The sequence below is a fragment of the Bos indicus x Bos taurus genome, unplaced genomic scaffold, assembly GCF_003369695.1.
Source record: "Bos indicus x Bos taurus breed Angus x Brahman F1 hybrid unplaced genomic scaffold, Bos_hybrid_MaternalHap_v2.0 SuperScaffold_100147, whole genome shotgun sequence".
NCBI lineage: Eukaryota > Metazoa > Chordata > Mammalia > Artiodactyla > Bovidae > Bos > Bos indicus x Bos taurus.
This window is the reverse complement of record NW_020867070.1, coordinates 524,034-538,514: the sequence shown is the minus strand read 5'-3', so window position 1 is coordinate 538,514 and position 14,481 is coordinate 524,034. Positions and strand designations below refer to the sequence as shown.

The 14,481-nt window shown below is 41.0% G+C and overlaps 1 protein-coding gene across 5 annotated transcripts in view; it reads right to left on the bottom strand.

The window, feature by feature from the left end:
* LOC113888460 (multidrug resistance-associated protein 4-like) overlaps positions 1 to 14,481 on the bottom strand; it is a 176,782-nt gene that overhangs the window by 60,602 nt on the left and 101,699 nt on the right. For all 5 annotated transcript variants that reach the window (XR_003509979.1, XM_027535582.1, XM_027535583.1 and 2 more), the window contains 2 exons: positions 5,474 to 5,593; positions 4,190 to 4,300 (listed from right to left, as the gene is read on the bottom strand). Coding sequence is in view for 4 of the 5 variants with exons in the window: in XM_027535582.1 (XP_027391383.1) it covers positions 4,190 to 4,300; positions 5,474 to 5,593 (231 nt within the window). In the remaining variant the exon portion in view is untranslated. The remainder of the gene's footprint in view (positions 1 to 4,189; positions 4,301 to 5,473; positions 5,594 to 14,481) is intronic.

Sequence of the window (14,481 nt, the reverse complement as noted above, 5' to 3'; positions counted from 1 at the left end):
CTTTCCAATATTCTGTCTAGGTTTGTCATAGCTTTCCTTCCAAGATACAAAAATCTTTTAATTTCATGGCTGTGGTCACTGCTCAAAGTGATTTTGGAACCCAAGAAAATAAAATCTGTCACTGCTTCCACTTTTTCCCCCATATATATGCCATGAAGTGATAGAACAGGATGCCATGATCATTGTATTTTGAATGTTGAGTTTTAAGCCAGATTTTTCACTCTCCTCTTTCATCCTCATCAAGAGATTCTTTAGTTCCTCTTGACTTTCTGCCATTAGAGTGATATCTATATATCTGAGGTTGTTGATATTTCCCCTAGCAATCTTGATTCTAGCTTGTGAGTCATCCAGCCTGGCATTTTGCATGATGTACTCTGCATATAAATCAAATAAACAGTGACAATATACAGCCTTTTCATACTCCTTTCCCAATTTTGAACCAGTCTACTGTTCCACATCCAGTCCTAACTGCTTCTTCTTGACCTGAATACAGGTTTCTCAGGAGACAAGTAAGGTGGTCTGGTATTCCTGTCTCTTATACAATTTTCCACAGATTGTTGTGATCCACACAGTCAAAGCCTTTCACATAGTCAATGAAGCAGATGCTTTTCTAGAATTCCCTTGCTTTATGATCCTATGAATGTTGGCAATTTGATCTCCATTTCCTCTGCCTTTTTAAACCCAGCGTGTATATCTGGAAGTTCCTAATTCACATACTGTTGAAGGATTTTGAGCACAACCTTACTAGCATGCAAAATGAGGGCAATTGTATGGTACTTTGAACATTCCTTGGAATTGCCCTTCTTTGGGATTGGAATGAAAACTGACCTTTTCCAGGCCTTTGGCCACTGATGAGTTTTCCAAATTTGCTGACATATTGAGTGTAGCACTTCAACAACATCTCCTTGTAGGATTTTAAATAGCTCAGCTGGAATTTCTATTACCTTCACTAGCTTTGTTCATAGTAATGCTTTGTAGTTAAGTATCATTTGACTTCACACCCCAGGATGTCTGGCTCTAGGTGAGTGACCACATCATCATGGTTATCCAGGTCTTTAAGATCTTTTTTGTACAGTTCTTCTGTGTATTCTTGCCATCTCTTCTGCTTATCTTAGGTCCTTATCATTTCTGTCCTCTATCATATTCCCACCTGGATTGAGATACACTTGACAATATTATATAGGTGAGGATCATGTCATTATTCAGATTTTTGTCCCTATGCTTTCAATTATCATTATGTAATTTCACTTTCTACATCCAATGTAGCTACAGTTGAAACCACAAAAACAAAGCAACAGATTCTATGAGCCAGTGCTTTTAAGTCTAAAATATGACTCTCACTTTTCCATTATTAATGACTATGATTCAGTGTTATTACTATGGAGTAGTTAGGGACAGTGAAGTCATGCCACATTCCAACAGCTGCTCATCTGGTACCCACACAGCAGTGAGGATATTGTTTTTGTAACAGACAATATTTCTCACCCCAGTACACCAGACCCCTACAACCAAGAGATCCAAGTAGACCTAAAGTTAAAACCTAAAACCTAAGCTGTACAAAAAGCTTAATAGTAAACTTGATTCTCTCCTCCCAACTGCAGGACACTACCTGAAATGTTCAGAAGGTCAATTTGCTACACTTGTATAGACTTCAACCCGTTCAAGAAAAATAAAAAGATAAAAGATCTCAACAAAGACCTACTATAAATAAATAAAGAAACAAACTACTCAAAGCAATCTACAGATTTAATGCAATCCCTATTAAATTACCAATGGCATTTTTCACATAATTAGAACAAAATATTTTACATTTTGTATGAAAACACAAAATACCTGAATAGCCAACACAGTTTTGAGAAAAACAAAGAAGAAAAATGAAGCTGGGAGGAATCAGGCTCCCAGTCTTTAGACTATACTACACATATACAGTAATATACTATACTACACAGCTACAATAATTGAAACAGTATGCTACTGGGACCAAAATCAGAAATATAGATCAATAGAACAGGACAGAAAGTTCAGAGATAAACCCACACACCTATGGTCACTTATGGCAAAGGAAGTGACCTTCCTTTGGAAAGGAAGGAAAAAAGACAGTCTCTTCAATAAGTGTTGCTGGGAAAACTGGACAGCTACTAGTAAATGAATAAAATTAGAATATTTCCTAACACCATACACAAAAATAAATTCAAAATAGATTAGAGACATAAATATAAGAACAGACACTACAAAACTCTTAGATGAAAACAGAGAGAATTCTCTCTGACATAAATTGCAGTAAGCTCTTTATTGACCCACCACTTAGGGTAATGAAAATAAAATAAAACATAAAAATTTGGGACCTAATAAAGCTTAAAAGCTTTTGCATAGCAAAGAAAACCATAAAAATACCAAAAAGACAACCTGCAGAATGGGAGGAAAGACCCTGATGCTGGGAGGGATTGGGGGCAGGAGGAGAAGGGGACAACAGAGGATGAGATGGTTGGATGGCATCACTGACTCAATGGACATGAATTTGAGTAAACTCTGGGTGATGATGGACAGGGAGAGTAAATGCTGGGTGATGGACAGGGAGGCCTGGCATGCTGCAATTCATGGGGTTGCAAAGAGTCAGACATGACTAAGTGACTGAACTGAACAGAACTAAAGAATACGAACAGTTCATGTAGTTCAATATCAAAAGTAAATAAATAAATAAACAAACCAATTTAAAAAATGGGCAGAAGATCAAGACGGTCTCCAAAGAAGAAATACAGATGACCAAAAAGCACATGAAAGATTATCAAATCTCTATTTATTAGATAAATGCACAACAAAACTACAGTAAGATTTTACCTTACACCAGTCAGTATGACCATCATCAAAAAGTCTACAAACAATAAATACTGGAGAGGATATGGAGAAAAGGGAAACTTCTGACAATGTTGGTGGGAATGTAATCTGGTAGAGCCACTATGGAGAACAACATGGAGGTTCATTTAAAAACCCAAAAATAGAGCTACCATATGATCCAGCAATCCCACTCCTAGGCATATATCCAGAGAAAACCATAATTCCAAAAGATACATGCATCCTAATGTTCACTGCAGCACAATTTACAATAGCCAGGGCATGGAAGAAACCTCAATGTCTATCAACAAGCAATGCATATAGAAGATGTGGTGCCATACATACAATGGACTATTACACAGCCATTAAAAAGGATGAAATAATGCCATTTGCGGCAACATGGCTGGACCTAGAGATTTTAGTACTGAGTGAAGTAAGTCAGACAGAGAAAGATAGAGTATGATGTCACTTATATATGGAATCTAACAAAAGGCTGCAAATGAACTATCTACAAAACAGAAGTAGAGTTACAGGTGTAGAAAATAAACTTATGGTTACCAGGGGATAAAGGAGGGGAGGGATAAATTGGAAGACTGGGATTGACACATGGATACTACTATATATAAAATAGTAAAATAGATAACAAATAAGAAACTACTGTAAAGTACAGAGAACTCTTTAATGACATATGTGGGGAAAGAATATAAAAAAGAGCGGCTATATTTTATGTATAGCAGATTCACTTTGCAGTACATCTGAAACCAAGACAACAGTGGAAATCAACTATACTCCAATAAAACTTAAAAATAAATGAATGGACCAAATGAGCCAAAGCAGGGGCCCAAAGCACCACAGGTCTCCTGGAGTAGGCACATTCATAACTGGTCTTTGCTCCTAAAGATTCTGAAAGCCAAAAACAGAAATTCTTTTCTAAAGGACAAATTATTTAAGTATTTATTAAGATGCAAATTAATATAAAATGATACATGCACCCCAATGTTCATGGGTACGGAAAAAGAATCTTTAAAAAACTGGAGGTACGTATAATAGATTCACTTGGCTATACACCTGAAGCAAACACATTGTAAATCAGCCATACACTGATCAAAAAAAAATTTTTTAAGATGTCTCAACAAGGACCTGCTGTAAATAAATAAATAAATGGGAAAAAATAAAAGTTCTCATCAAGACACAAATGACTTCACATGGACCAAACTGAGGAGTCATATGCAGCAAACACTTTAATAAAATTCATTAGAACCAAAGAGTACATATTAGACAAGATGGCAAGAGTTTAATAACTATAAACAAAGCTGTAAACTGTAAACAAACCACAAATGTCCACATCTGTACTTACTTTCTACCAGAGTCAGGGCCCCAAAGGCAACAATAGTGACAAAGATGGCACAGGTGACATCTAGATTCACAGCGAGCCATCGGGACGTCGTCAAAAGCAGGAACCAAGCCTCTGCATTTGTGAATCGTTAAGCATAATACATGAACAGAAAAAACATGTTAGCTGCTTCTCATGAGGGAGAGAATTTTCTCAGTTGAGTTACGGAAGATTTTACACAAGGTAGGACAGCAGAGTCACATACCGAAGAAACCTGAAGATTCCAGAAAACTAGGTTCCAACACAAGACAACTTACTGGACACAGAGGATCAGTCCAGGAAGCAAGGATTGAAAACTTCAACCCACAGGTTATTGACAGAAATATGATCATAAGAGAGAAGATAGTAAATCATCTCATTGGTGTGTTTCCTGCAGTGAAGGGCCTCAATGTGAAGATCATCCTCTCACAGGGTCAAATGTTCCCAGCTCTCTGACAGCAGAGAGCACGGCTCACAATGTTTCCAGCACTTTCTGCCCTCACTACAGGGCACTGTGGTGTTTATTCTTAGGGGCCAGTGTCTACATTACCATCAACTAATAGGATCTGCATGTGACTTTCAAAATGCCATTTTATCTTTAAAATACAATAATGATTGGAAAGTTTGGCCAGGATTTTATAGACTTAGAGAAAATTCTGAATTTTTCACCTGGGGCGGGGGGTGTGGGGTAGGAACTTCACTGATACAAAGTATAATCAAGCGGGTAGCAAATCAGGAAATTATTTTCCTCAACCACATCTGCTACCCTCCATGCTCTGAAAAGAGTCGGCAAACCACAGCCTGCAGGGCTAAAACAGCCACCGCCTGATTCTGAAAATAAAGTTTTACTGGAACACAGCTGCAGCCATTCGCTGATGTATTATCTTTGCCTGTCTTTGTGCTACAACAGCAAAGGTGAGTAGTTGCAACAGAGATGGTACAGCACACAAAGCCTGCAGTATTTTCTATCTGGTCCTTTGGAAGAAAGAAAAGCTTGCTGACTCCTGCTCTAAAAAGACAGAAAGCCACAGGGCACAGGGATGGAAGGACAATGCAAGCCAGGCAGGGAAGAAAAGCAAGGGTGTGACATGGGAAGAGGGGAGCACAGAGGGATTGCTGAGAGGAAGGGGTAGGGGAGGCAGGTGTGCAGAGGGGGATGAGGGGTGGCACAGAGAGAGGTTCTGGCCAGCAAGACCACCTGAGAGGGAGGTCAGGCCTCAGAAGGCAGCACATCCCATCCTTTGAAATCATCTTCAGAAATTTACAGACCTGAATGCAAGTCCTGGTGTGAGTCGAACACTTTCTGAAACTTCTGTTCAGCTTTGCATGCCCGGATGGTCCAGAGTCCCCGCAGAGAAGATGTTAAGTGGGAAAATACCAGGCTCCGTGCTGGGGAAGCAGAGACAGACAAATAACAAAGTTGGGGAGGCTGGATGCAAGGAAACCAACTGCCTCCAGTGCTCTGTGACCACACATCCTGCCAAAGGGAATCTTCCACATGATCCTCAAACTTCTGCTCACATCACACTTCACTTTAGCAACCTGGGAATGAAAGATTCTCTTTGAAACTGCTGCTGCTGCTGCTAAGTTGCATCAGTTGTGTCTGACTCTGTGTGACCCCATAGATGGCAGCCCACCAGGCTCCTCCATCCCTGGGATTCTCCAGGCAAGAGTACTGGAGTGGGTTGCCATTGCCTTCTTCTGAAACTATCTTTGATCAAATTCAAATCACAGCTAGATTTAGGTAAAGAAATTCTTTTATTGGTTCTTTTATCAAGGTCTTCTCAAACACGCCTCCCTCCAAATTTTTCTGGCATCTCAACAGGTGGAAATTGTTGACAAAGTTTTAAAAATACATTGAAGTATAGTTGATCTACAATAATGTATTAGTTTCAGGTATATAGTATAGTCATTCAGTTATTTTTTCTGATTATATTCTATTACAGGTTATTACAAGATACTGAATAAAATTCCCTGTGCTTTACAGTAAATCCTTGTTGTTATCTGACACTATTAATAGCAATGTGTCTATTAATCCCATTCTTCTAGCTTGTTCCTCCCTCTCTCACAGTCCCCCTTGGTAACCGTAAGTTTGTTTTCAATGTCTCTATTTCTATTTTGCATACAGATTCATTTGTATTATTTTTAGATTCCATATGTAAGTGATATCATATTTATCTTTCTCTGACTTACTTTACTAAGGATATTATTCTCTAAATCCATTCATGTGGCTGTAAATGGCAATATTTCATTCTTTTTCATGGATGAGTAATTATCATTCACTAATTTTTGAATCAGTAGCATTTTAAAATTTAATTCCTCATTAGAGTCCTCACCACACTGAAGCTTGATGAGCTACCTGTGTTTTGTCTCCATGTTAGATGAGCAGCCTAAGGTCTGGGATAGAATCAGTACACCCAACCCTGCACCAGAGCCAGACCCAGGACAGGGTGAGACAAGTAAGGGGAATGGACAGTCTGCCACCTCCCCTGTCCTGGACCTCCCCCTGCACCTGCGCCAGGAGCCTCTGTACGGGTCACGGAGCACCCGGCACTGCCCCTCCCTTGTGCCCTCAGGACCCAGCAGATGAGGGGCCTTTGAATGTTCTTGACTTCCGCCCCGGGAACCTGATGGATGTTTTTATATCTGCCTGCTGGATACCTTTCCTGGTGTTTGGAGGTCATAGTGGCATGGGACATGCACATCACCCTTTTAGAACATGACAGTGGCCTTAGTGTCCATTCTCTTTTGAGTGACTTCGTGTGGGTTTGGGGTCGGGTGTCACATGACTGCCCATTCGTTTCCTGCCATCTTCTCTAAGAGCACACTGACCACGAGCTCCAGGGTCAGGCTCTTGCCTGTCAGGGAACAGCTGGGCTGCAGGCTACCAGGCAGGGATGACCCCTTATGGTTCTCATTCCCCACCATGAACGAGGCTATAACTTGCTACTGTCAGGGTAATAGTGAGTCTGTGAGCCATGTCTGGGATGAGTGATAACTTGTTCTGTATTAGCAGGAAATACTGACATCACTTTGTTACCTGTACATCTCCTAGAGAAGCCCTGTTAGTACAACGAGGTTGTTCATGGGAAGTTAGTAATGCATCTTATAGGAGGCTACAGAGATTTTATAAAACGATGGGGGAAAGGATCAAGTGTAAAACTCTAAACTGTTTTCAGGTCCTCACTTCTTAGTCCAGTATCTGAATGCCTGTTCAGTCAGTACCAACATGCACCTGGGCACTGCACATTTGGAGGGCTTAAGGTACAAACAGGTAAAGACACAGAACCTCCTCTTGTGTTTAGTGTCCCCAGTTCTATAAGGAAGGAAGAAGGAAGCTTCCTCCTGTGAGACACTGGTGCTAAGAGAGGGTAGGAAGCCCTGGACTAGGGGGAAGACAGCCTGGGCTGGGGGCCAGGTGACCATCCACTCAGCCCTGGGGCTCATCAGACCAGGAGCCTTAACTGTTAGGGACCCTCAGCTGTAATATTGCTTTAAGGAAAAATCCTTCTCTGAACTATGACATGATCTAACATTTCCCCTTTGTACTTTGTTTAGGCAAAGAGATGAAAGTGATTCAGTGGTGCTTTTGATCATCCAGTTGTGTACCTGTGTTCTCATTCCAGCATCCGCACTGCTCTTTCTCTTCACTCTACTGAGTAATTTTTTAGCTTTCTATAACTTTACACTTATAAGAGCAATATAAACTCAGACTGAGCTCAAGCTCCAAATAAGAAAGGCTGGGAACTCTGTTCAGGTCTTTTCTGCACCCCAGCAGGTGTCCCAACCACCCCCAGAACTCATCAGTCTGGACACCAGGTGCTCACATGAATGATGCAGATGAATTCTGGGGCCCATCACCCTGTCAGGAGGATGCCGAGAGTCCAGCTCCAGAGAACACAGAAAACTCACTAGAACCAGGCTCTCATTTCCAGAGCAAATGTTGTGATATCAACACTATTCATTACAGACAAGGAGGAAGTAGATGTGGCTGTTCACCCAGGAAGAATCCTGGAATGAACTCTCCAGCGTGGCCTCCCTCACCTGCTTCCCTGACAGGAGATGAAAGCTGCAGGTGATTCTGTCCAGTGGAGATAGAGGGCGGGGTTGATTTTAGAAACCAGGTGTCATCTCAGCTTTGAACACCAGGGAACCCAAACACCCCTTCACCTACCTCAACTCAGGCACAAGAGTTCAGCAGGAATGCAGACCTGTGAAAAGTCATTCTGTTTCTCTTAAATTCTGTTAGGTCTGAGCAGGATGCCAGGATGAGTGAACTGGAGGGTTTGCAAAGAAGATTAACTAGTACAGGGAAGAGGGGATGTCAAGGCCCCTGTGTCATGTTGCCCAAAGTAACATTTTCCCACAAGCACTGAGCTCGCTGTCCTGAAGAAGACTATGTATCAGCCATGGCATCAGTTCACAGTCACAGACACGTGTAACCCTACAGTTTGCATGACTGACAAGTGTTTCCCACAAATCTGAGGACAAGTGTAGGGTGCAATTCCTCCCTGGCCCGGGCTGACAGCCCTGCTCCATGTTATTATTCAACCTATGTGAGACCTTCTAGTTGTGAATAACTTCTTAATGGCCTCTTGTTCAAGGTTTTAGTGCCTTTGATAGTAGCCAGCAAGCACTTTACAAACATCAACTCAAGAAATCTTCATGAGACCCCCAGAGACTAAGGGATTCAGAGCACTGACTGTGCAGGATTAACTATATTAACCCAACAAAGTGAGCAACCTGGGTGTGAGACACAACATTGTCTTATTCCCCAGGTTGTGCTTTTAATTAGCCACAGTGTCTCAGAGGGAGAATAACCAGGGTTAAGGACGCCTTTTTGTGACAATGAGCAATTTTTCTCTAGACCTTATTATTTATGTTCAGAAAACCCCCAGATCTTACTCAGCTAACACCCAACAGCATTAGCCACTACTGCACATCTTAATCACTTGGTGCTCAGTCGCTTCAGTCGTGCCTGACTCTTTGCAATCCCATGGACTGTAGTCCGCCAGGCTCCTCTGTCCATGGAATTCTCCATGCAAGAATACTGGAGTGGGTGTACATGTGTTCCCCATCTTGAAACCCCCTCCCACATCTCTCCCCATACCAATAAAGTAATTAGCCTCCAATTAAAATAAATAAACTTAAAAAAAAAGAAAAAAAAGAATACTGGAGTGGGTTGCCATAACCTCCTCTAGGATATCTTTCTGACCCAGGGATCAAACACACATCTCTTACATCCCCTGCATGGCAGGTGCATTCTTTATTGCTAGCACCACCTGGGAAGCCCCATTAATCACCTTCCATTGAACAAAGTCCTGGGAATCCAGCATAAGAACCCCTTAAAACAGCAGACTTGATGATCCATGGTCCTAATACACCTGACACATGTGCTAACCCAGCCTTAACAATGACCATAGCAGACATTGTTAGTTGATCCCAGCACCTTTCAGACAGAATTTGGATATGGCTTCATCATTTAGGCACTGTCAAATGCAAAAAGCTGGTTACAGAAGCTAGAGAAAGGCAAGCAAAGGCCATCCTGGTTTTATGTACTTGTACATGATTGACCATTGCTATCATCACTTTTGCAAAAATGTGACCCTAAAGCCCTGTTAAAATCAGCTGCCAATATGCCATTAGATATAAATGTCCGCATAAGTTGCAAGGGCAGTTAGGTCATAGGACCTGAAAATAGATTTTTCAGTAGTCCTTCAGAGCACAAGAATGAAGCAGGCTTCTGTCTTCTGGCCACAGCAGTCAGGTGTCTTTCTTTTTGCTGTTGGCTCCAGCAGTGAACTTTAAGATATGCTCTCATTTGCTCAGTCATTCAATCATGTCTGACTCTTTGCGATTCCACGGACTGTAGCCCACCACATTCCTCTTTGCATCTAGGCAAGAATACTTGAGTGGGTTGCCATGTCCTCCTCTAGGGGATCTTTTCAACCCAGGGACTGAATCTGTGGATCCTGCATCTCCTGCATTGGCAGACAGATTCTTTACCACTGAGCCACCTGGGAAGCCCTAATATATACAATCAGTTCCTGTTTAGAGGAAGTGGCAGTGTTATTATTTATGGCATAGTCCCACCTCCCAAGGTCAGTAGGTGCCCAATATACTACTGGAGAAGAGCAGAGAAATAGCTACAGAAGAAATGAAAAGGCTGAGCTAAAGCAGAGACCCAGTTGTGGGTCTCTGGTGTGGATCCACCGGATCTCTGGGTGACAATCCACCCAGTTGTGGATGTGTCTGGTGGTGAAAATAAAGTCTGATGCTGGAAAGAACAATACTGCATAGGAACCTGGAATGTTAGGTCCATGAATCAAGGTCAAACAGGAGATGGCAAGAGTAGACATTGACATTTTAGGAACTCAGTGAACTAAAATGGAAGGGAATGGGCAAATTTAATTCAGATGGCCATTATATCTACTACTGAGGGCAAGAATCCCTTAGAAGAAATGGAGTAGCCCTCATAGTCAACAAAGGAGTCCAAAATGCAGTATTTGGATAGAATCTTAAACACAACAGAATCATCTCATTCGTTTCCAAGGCAAACCATTCAATATCACAATAATCCAAGTCTATGCCCCAACCACTAATGCAGAAGAAACTGAAGTTGAATGGTTCTATGAAGACCTACAAGACCTTCTAGAACTAACACCAAAAAAATCTCCTATTCATCGTAGGGGACTGGAGTGCAAAAGTAGGAAGTTAAGAGATACCTGGGGTAACAGGCAAGTTTGGCCTTGGAGTACAAAATGAAGCACTGAAAAGGCTAACAGAGTTTTGCCAAGAAAACAGACTGGCCATAGCAAACACTCTCTTCCAACAACACAAGAGATGACTCTACACATGGACATCATCAGATGGTCAATACCAAAATCAGAGGGATTATATTCTTTTGAGCTGAAGATGGAGTAGCTCTACACAGTCAGCAAAGACAAGCTAAGGAGCTGTGGCTCAGATCATGAACACCTTGTGGAAAATTCAGATTTAAATTGAAAAAAGTAGGAAAAACCACTAGGTCATTCAAATAAGACCTAAATCAAACCCCTTATGATGATACAGTGTAAGTGACAAATAGATTAAAGGGATTAGATCTGATAGCCAGAGTGACTGATGAACTATGAACCAAGGTTCATAACATTGTACAGAAGGCAGTGATCCAAACCATCCTGAAGAAAAAGAAATGAAACAAGGCAAAATTGTTGCTGGGGAGGCCTTACAAATAGCTGAGGAAAGAAGAAAAGTAAAAGGCAAAGGAGAAAAGGGAAAATACACCCATGTACAGAGTTCCAAAGAATATCAAGGAGAGATAAGAAAACCTTCCTCAGTGATCAGTGCGAAGCAGTAGAGGAAAACAATAGAATGGGAAAGACTAGAGATCTCTTCAAGAAAATTAGAGATACCAAGGGAACATTTCATGCAAAGATGGGCTCAATAAAGGACACAAATGGGATGGACCTAACAAAAGCAAACTATATTAAGAAGTGGTGGCAGCAATATACAGAAGAACTATACGAAAAGATCTTAATGACTTGGATAACCACGATGGTGTGATCACTCACCTAGAGCCAGACATTTTGGAGTTCGAAGTCAAGTGGGCCTTCGAAGTCAAGTAGGAAGCATCACTACAAAAAAGTCAAGTGAAGGTGACAGAATTCAGCTGAGCTATTTCAAATCCTAAAAGATGATGGCTGTTAAAGTGCTGCACTCAATATGCCAGCAAATAAGGAAAACTCAGCAGTGGCCACAGGACTGGAAAATATCAGTTTTCATACCATTCCCAAAGAAGGGCAATGCCAATGAGTGTTCAAACTACTACACAACTGCACTCATTTCATATGCTAACAAGGTAATGCTCAAATCCCTTTAAGCTAGGCTTCAACAGTACATGAACTGAGAACTTCCAGATGTACAAGCTGGATTTAGAAAACGCAGAAGAACTGGAGATCAAACTGTCAACATTCATTGGAACATAGAGAAAGCAAGAGAATTACAGAAAAAAAATATCTACTTCTGCTTCATTGACTATGCTAAAACCTTTGACTGTGTGGATCACAACAAACTGGAAAATTCTTAAAGTGATGGGGATACCAGACCACTGTACCTGCCTCCTGAGAAATCTGTATGCAGATCAAGAAGCAACAGTTAGAACCAGACATGGAACAACTGACTGGTCCCAAACTGGGAAAGGAGTATGTCAAGGCTACGTATTATCACCCTGCTATTGAACTTATGTGCAGAGTACATCATGAGAAATACTGGGCTGGATGAAGCACAACCTGGAATCAAGACTGCCAGAAGAAATATCAATAACCTCAGATAGGCAGATGACATTCTTATGGCAGAAAGTGAAGAAGAATAAAGAGCCTCCTGATGAAGGTGAAAGATGAAAGTGAAAAAACTGACTTAAAACAACATTCAGAAAATGAAGATCATGACATCCAGTCCCATGACTTCATGGCAAACAGATGGGGAAATAGGGACAGACATTATTTTCTTAGGCTCCAAAATCACTGTGGACAGTGACTGCAGCCATGAAATTAAAAGACACTTGCTCCTTGGAGGAAAAGCTGTGACAAACCTAGACAGCATATTAAAAAGCAGAGACATCACTTTGCTGACAAAGGTATGCATGTTCAAAGCTATGGTTTTTCCAGTAGTCACATATGAATATGAGAGTTGGACCATAAAGAAAGCAGAGCATGGAAGAATTAATACTTTTGATGTGGTGCTAGAGAAGATTCTTGGGAGTTACTTGGACAGCAAGGAGATCAAACCAGTTAATACTAAAGGAAATCAACCCTGTGTATTCACTGGAAGAACTGATGCTGAAGCTCCAATACTTAAGCCACTTAATGCAAAGAGTCGACTCATAGGAAAAGACCCTGATGCTGGGAAAGATTGAAAGAAGGAGGAAAAGGAGACAACAAAGGACGAGATGATTGAATGGCATCACCAACTTAGTGGACATGAGTTTGAGCAAACTTCGGGAAATGGTGAAGGACAGGGAAGCCTTGTGTGCTGCAGTCCGTGGGGTCAAAGAGTCAGACACGACTAACTGAACACCACCACTACCACCTAGAGAGAGAACATAAACATTCTAATCAACTGGCCACCACATGTCATTATCTGAAGTGTGCAGGATGTGGTACCTGGATTAAATTTATTGTCTAACTTGTTGCATCCTGTTGGCTGCAAAAAATACAAATATTCCACAGTGAGAGTGCCAAAGTTCTCAGACTCTCCAGATCAAATACTGAGAAAATCCTGTATTGCTGATTGACAAAAACCTCAGGAGAAGCCCTTCTCTCCGCTTCATTATGAATGGGAAATGGCCCTTGCCCCAGGCAAAAATTCTGTCAAGTATTCTTTTTGGAACAACCCTTCTACCAATGTACTAGAGAGTTTCTTTACACCAAGACTGCTGAATTACTACATTTCATGAGTGGCCTCAAACCATAAAACATCTGAAGCATCTGAAACATCCAGAAGACTGGATGGACCTCATCACTTCCTCTTCTGCATTCCCAGGTCCTACCATCCTATTCAGTCATACAGGTAGAATGTCACACACACCTAGACTCTACTGCTCCCCATTCATTCCAACACATCGACCTCACAGGAGGTTAGCAGCTTCTCTTGATGAGTGAAGATGTCTTCCATAGACTTTATGAAATTGATGATCATTATCCTTTTTGCAGATAAAGATAAGTACCTCAAGTGTTTATTATTAAAAATAAAACATACAAATGTTATAATAAAAAACTCCTTTGATTGGATGAACTGAGATTTTTTTTCCACTTAGTAGATACAGAGAACCATGAGACTCAATATGCTTCTGTTCTTGGCTTGGTTTCTAGAAGGTTAAGTTGGTTTTACTTTGCAATAATTATTCATGGCTGAGGTCTCTGATACAAACATATTCTCTCCTTACTTTTGGGCTATTGTTTTTATAACTTTTAAAAAATATATAACAATCCATTTTCCTCCTTATTTTTGAAATTGATGAAATTGTGCATTAATAAGAGAGAGATTTGATTTCATCATCTGTGATTACCTGTAGAATAGACTAACTAATCATTAAATGTGTCCCCATTATTCTGTTTTTTGGCTGCACCTTGCAGGATCTGGTTCCCCAATCAGGGACTGAAGAGGTGGCCCCCACAGTGGAAGCACAGAGTCTTACCCACAGGACCAACAGAAACATCCCTGATCCCCATTATTCTAAAACTAGGAAACTGAATGGAGGAATCAACTAAATACATACT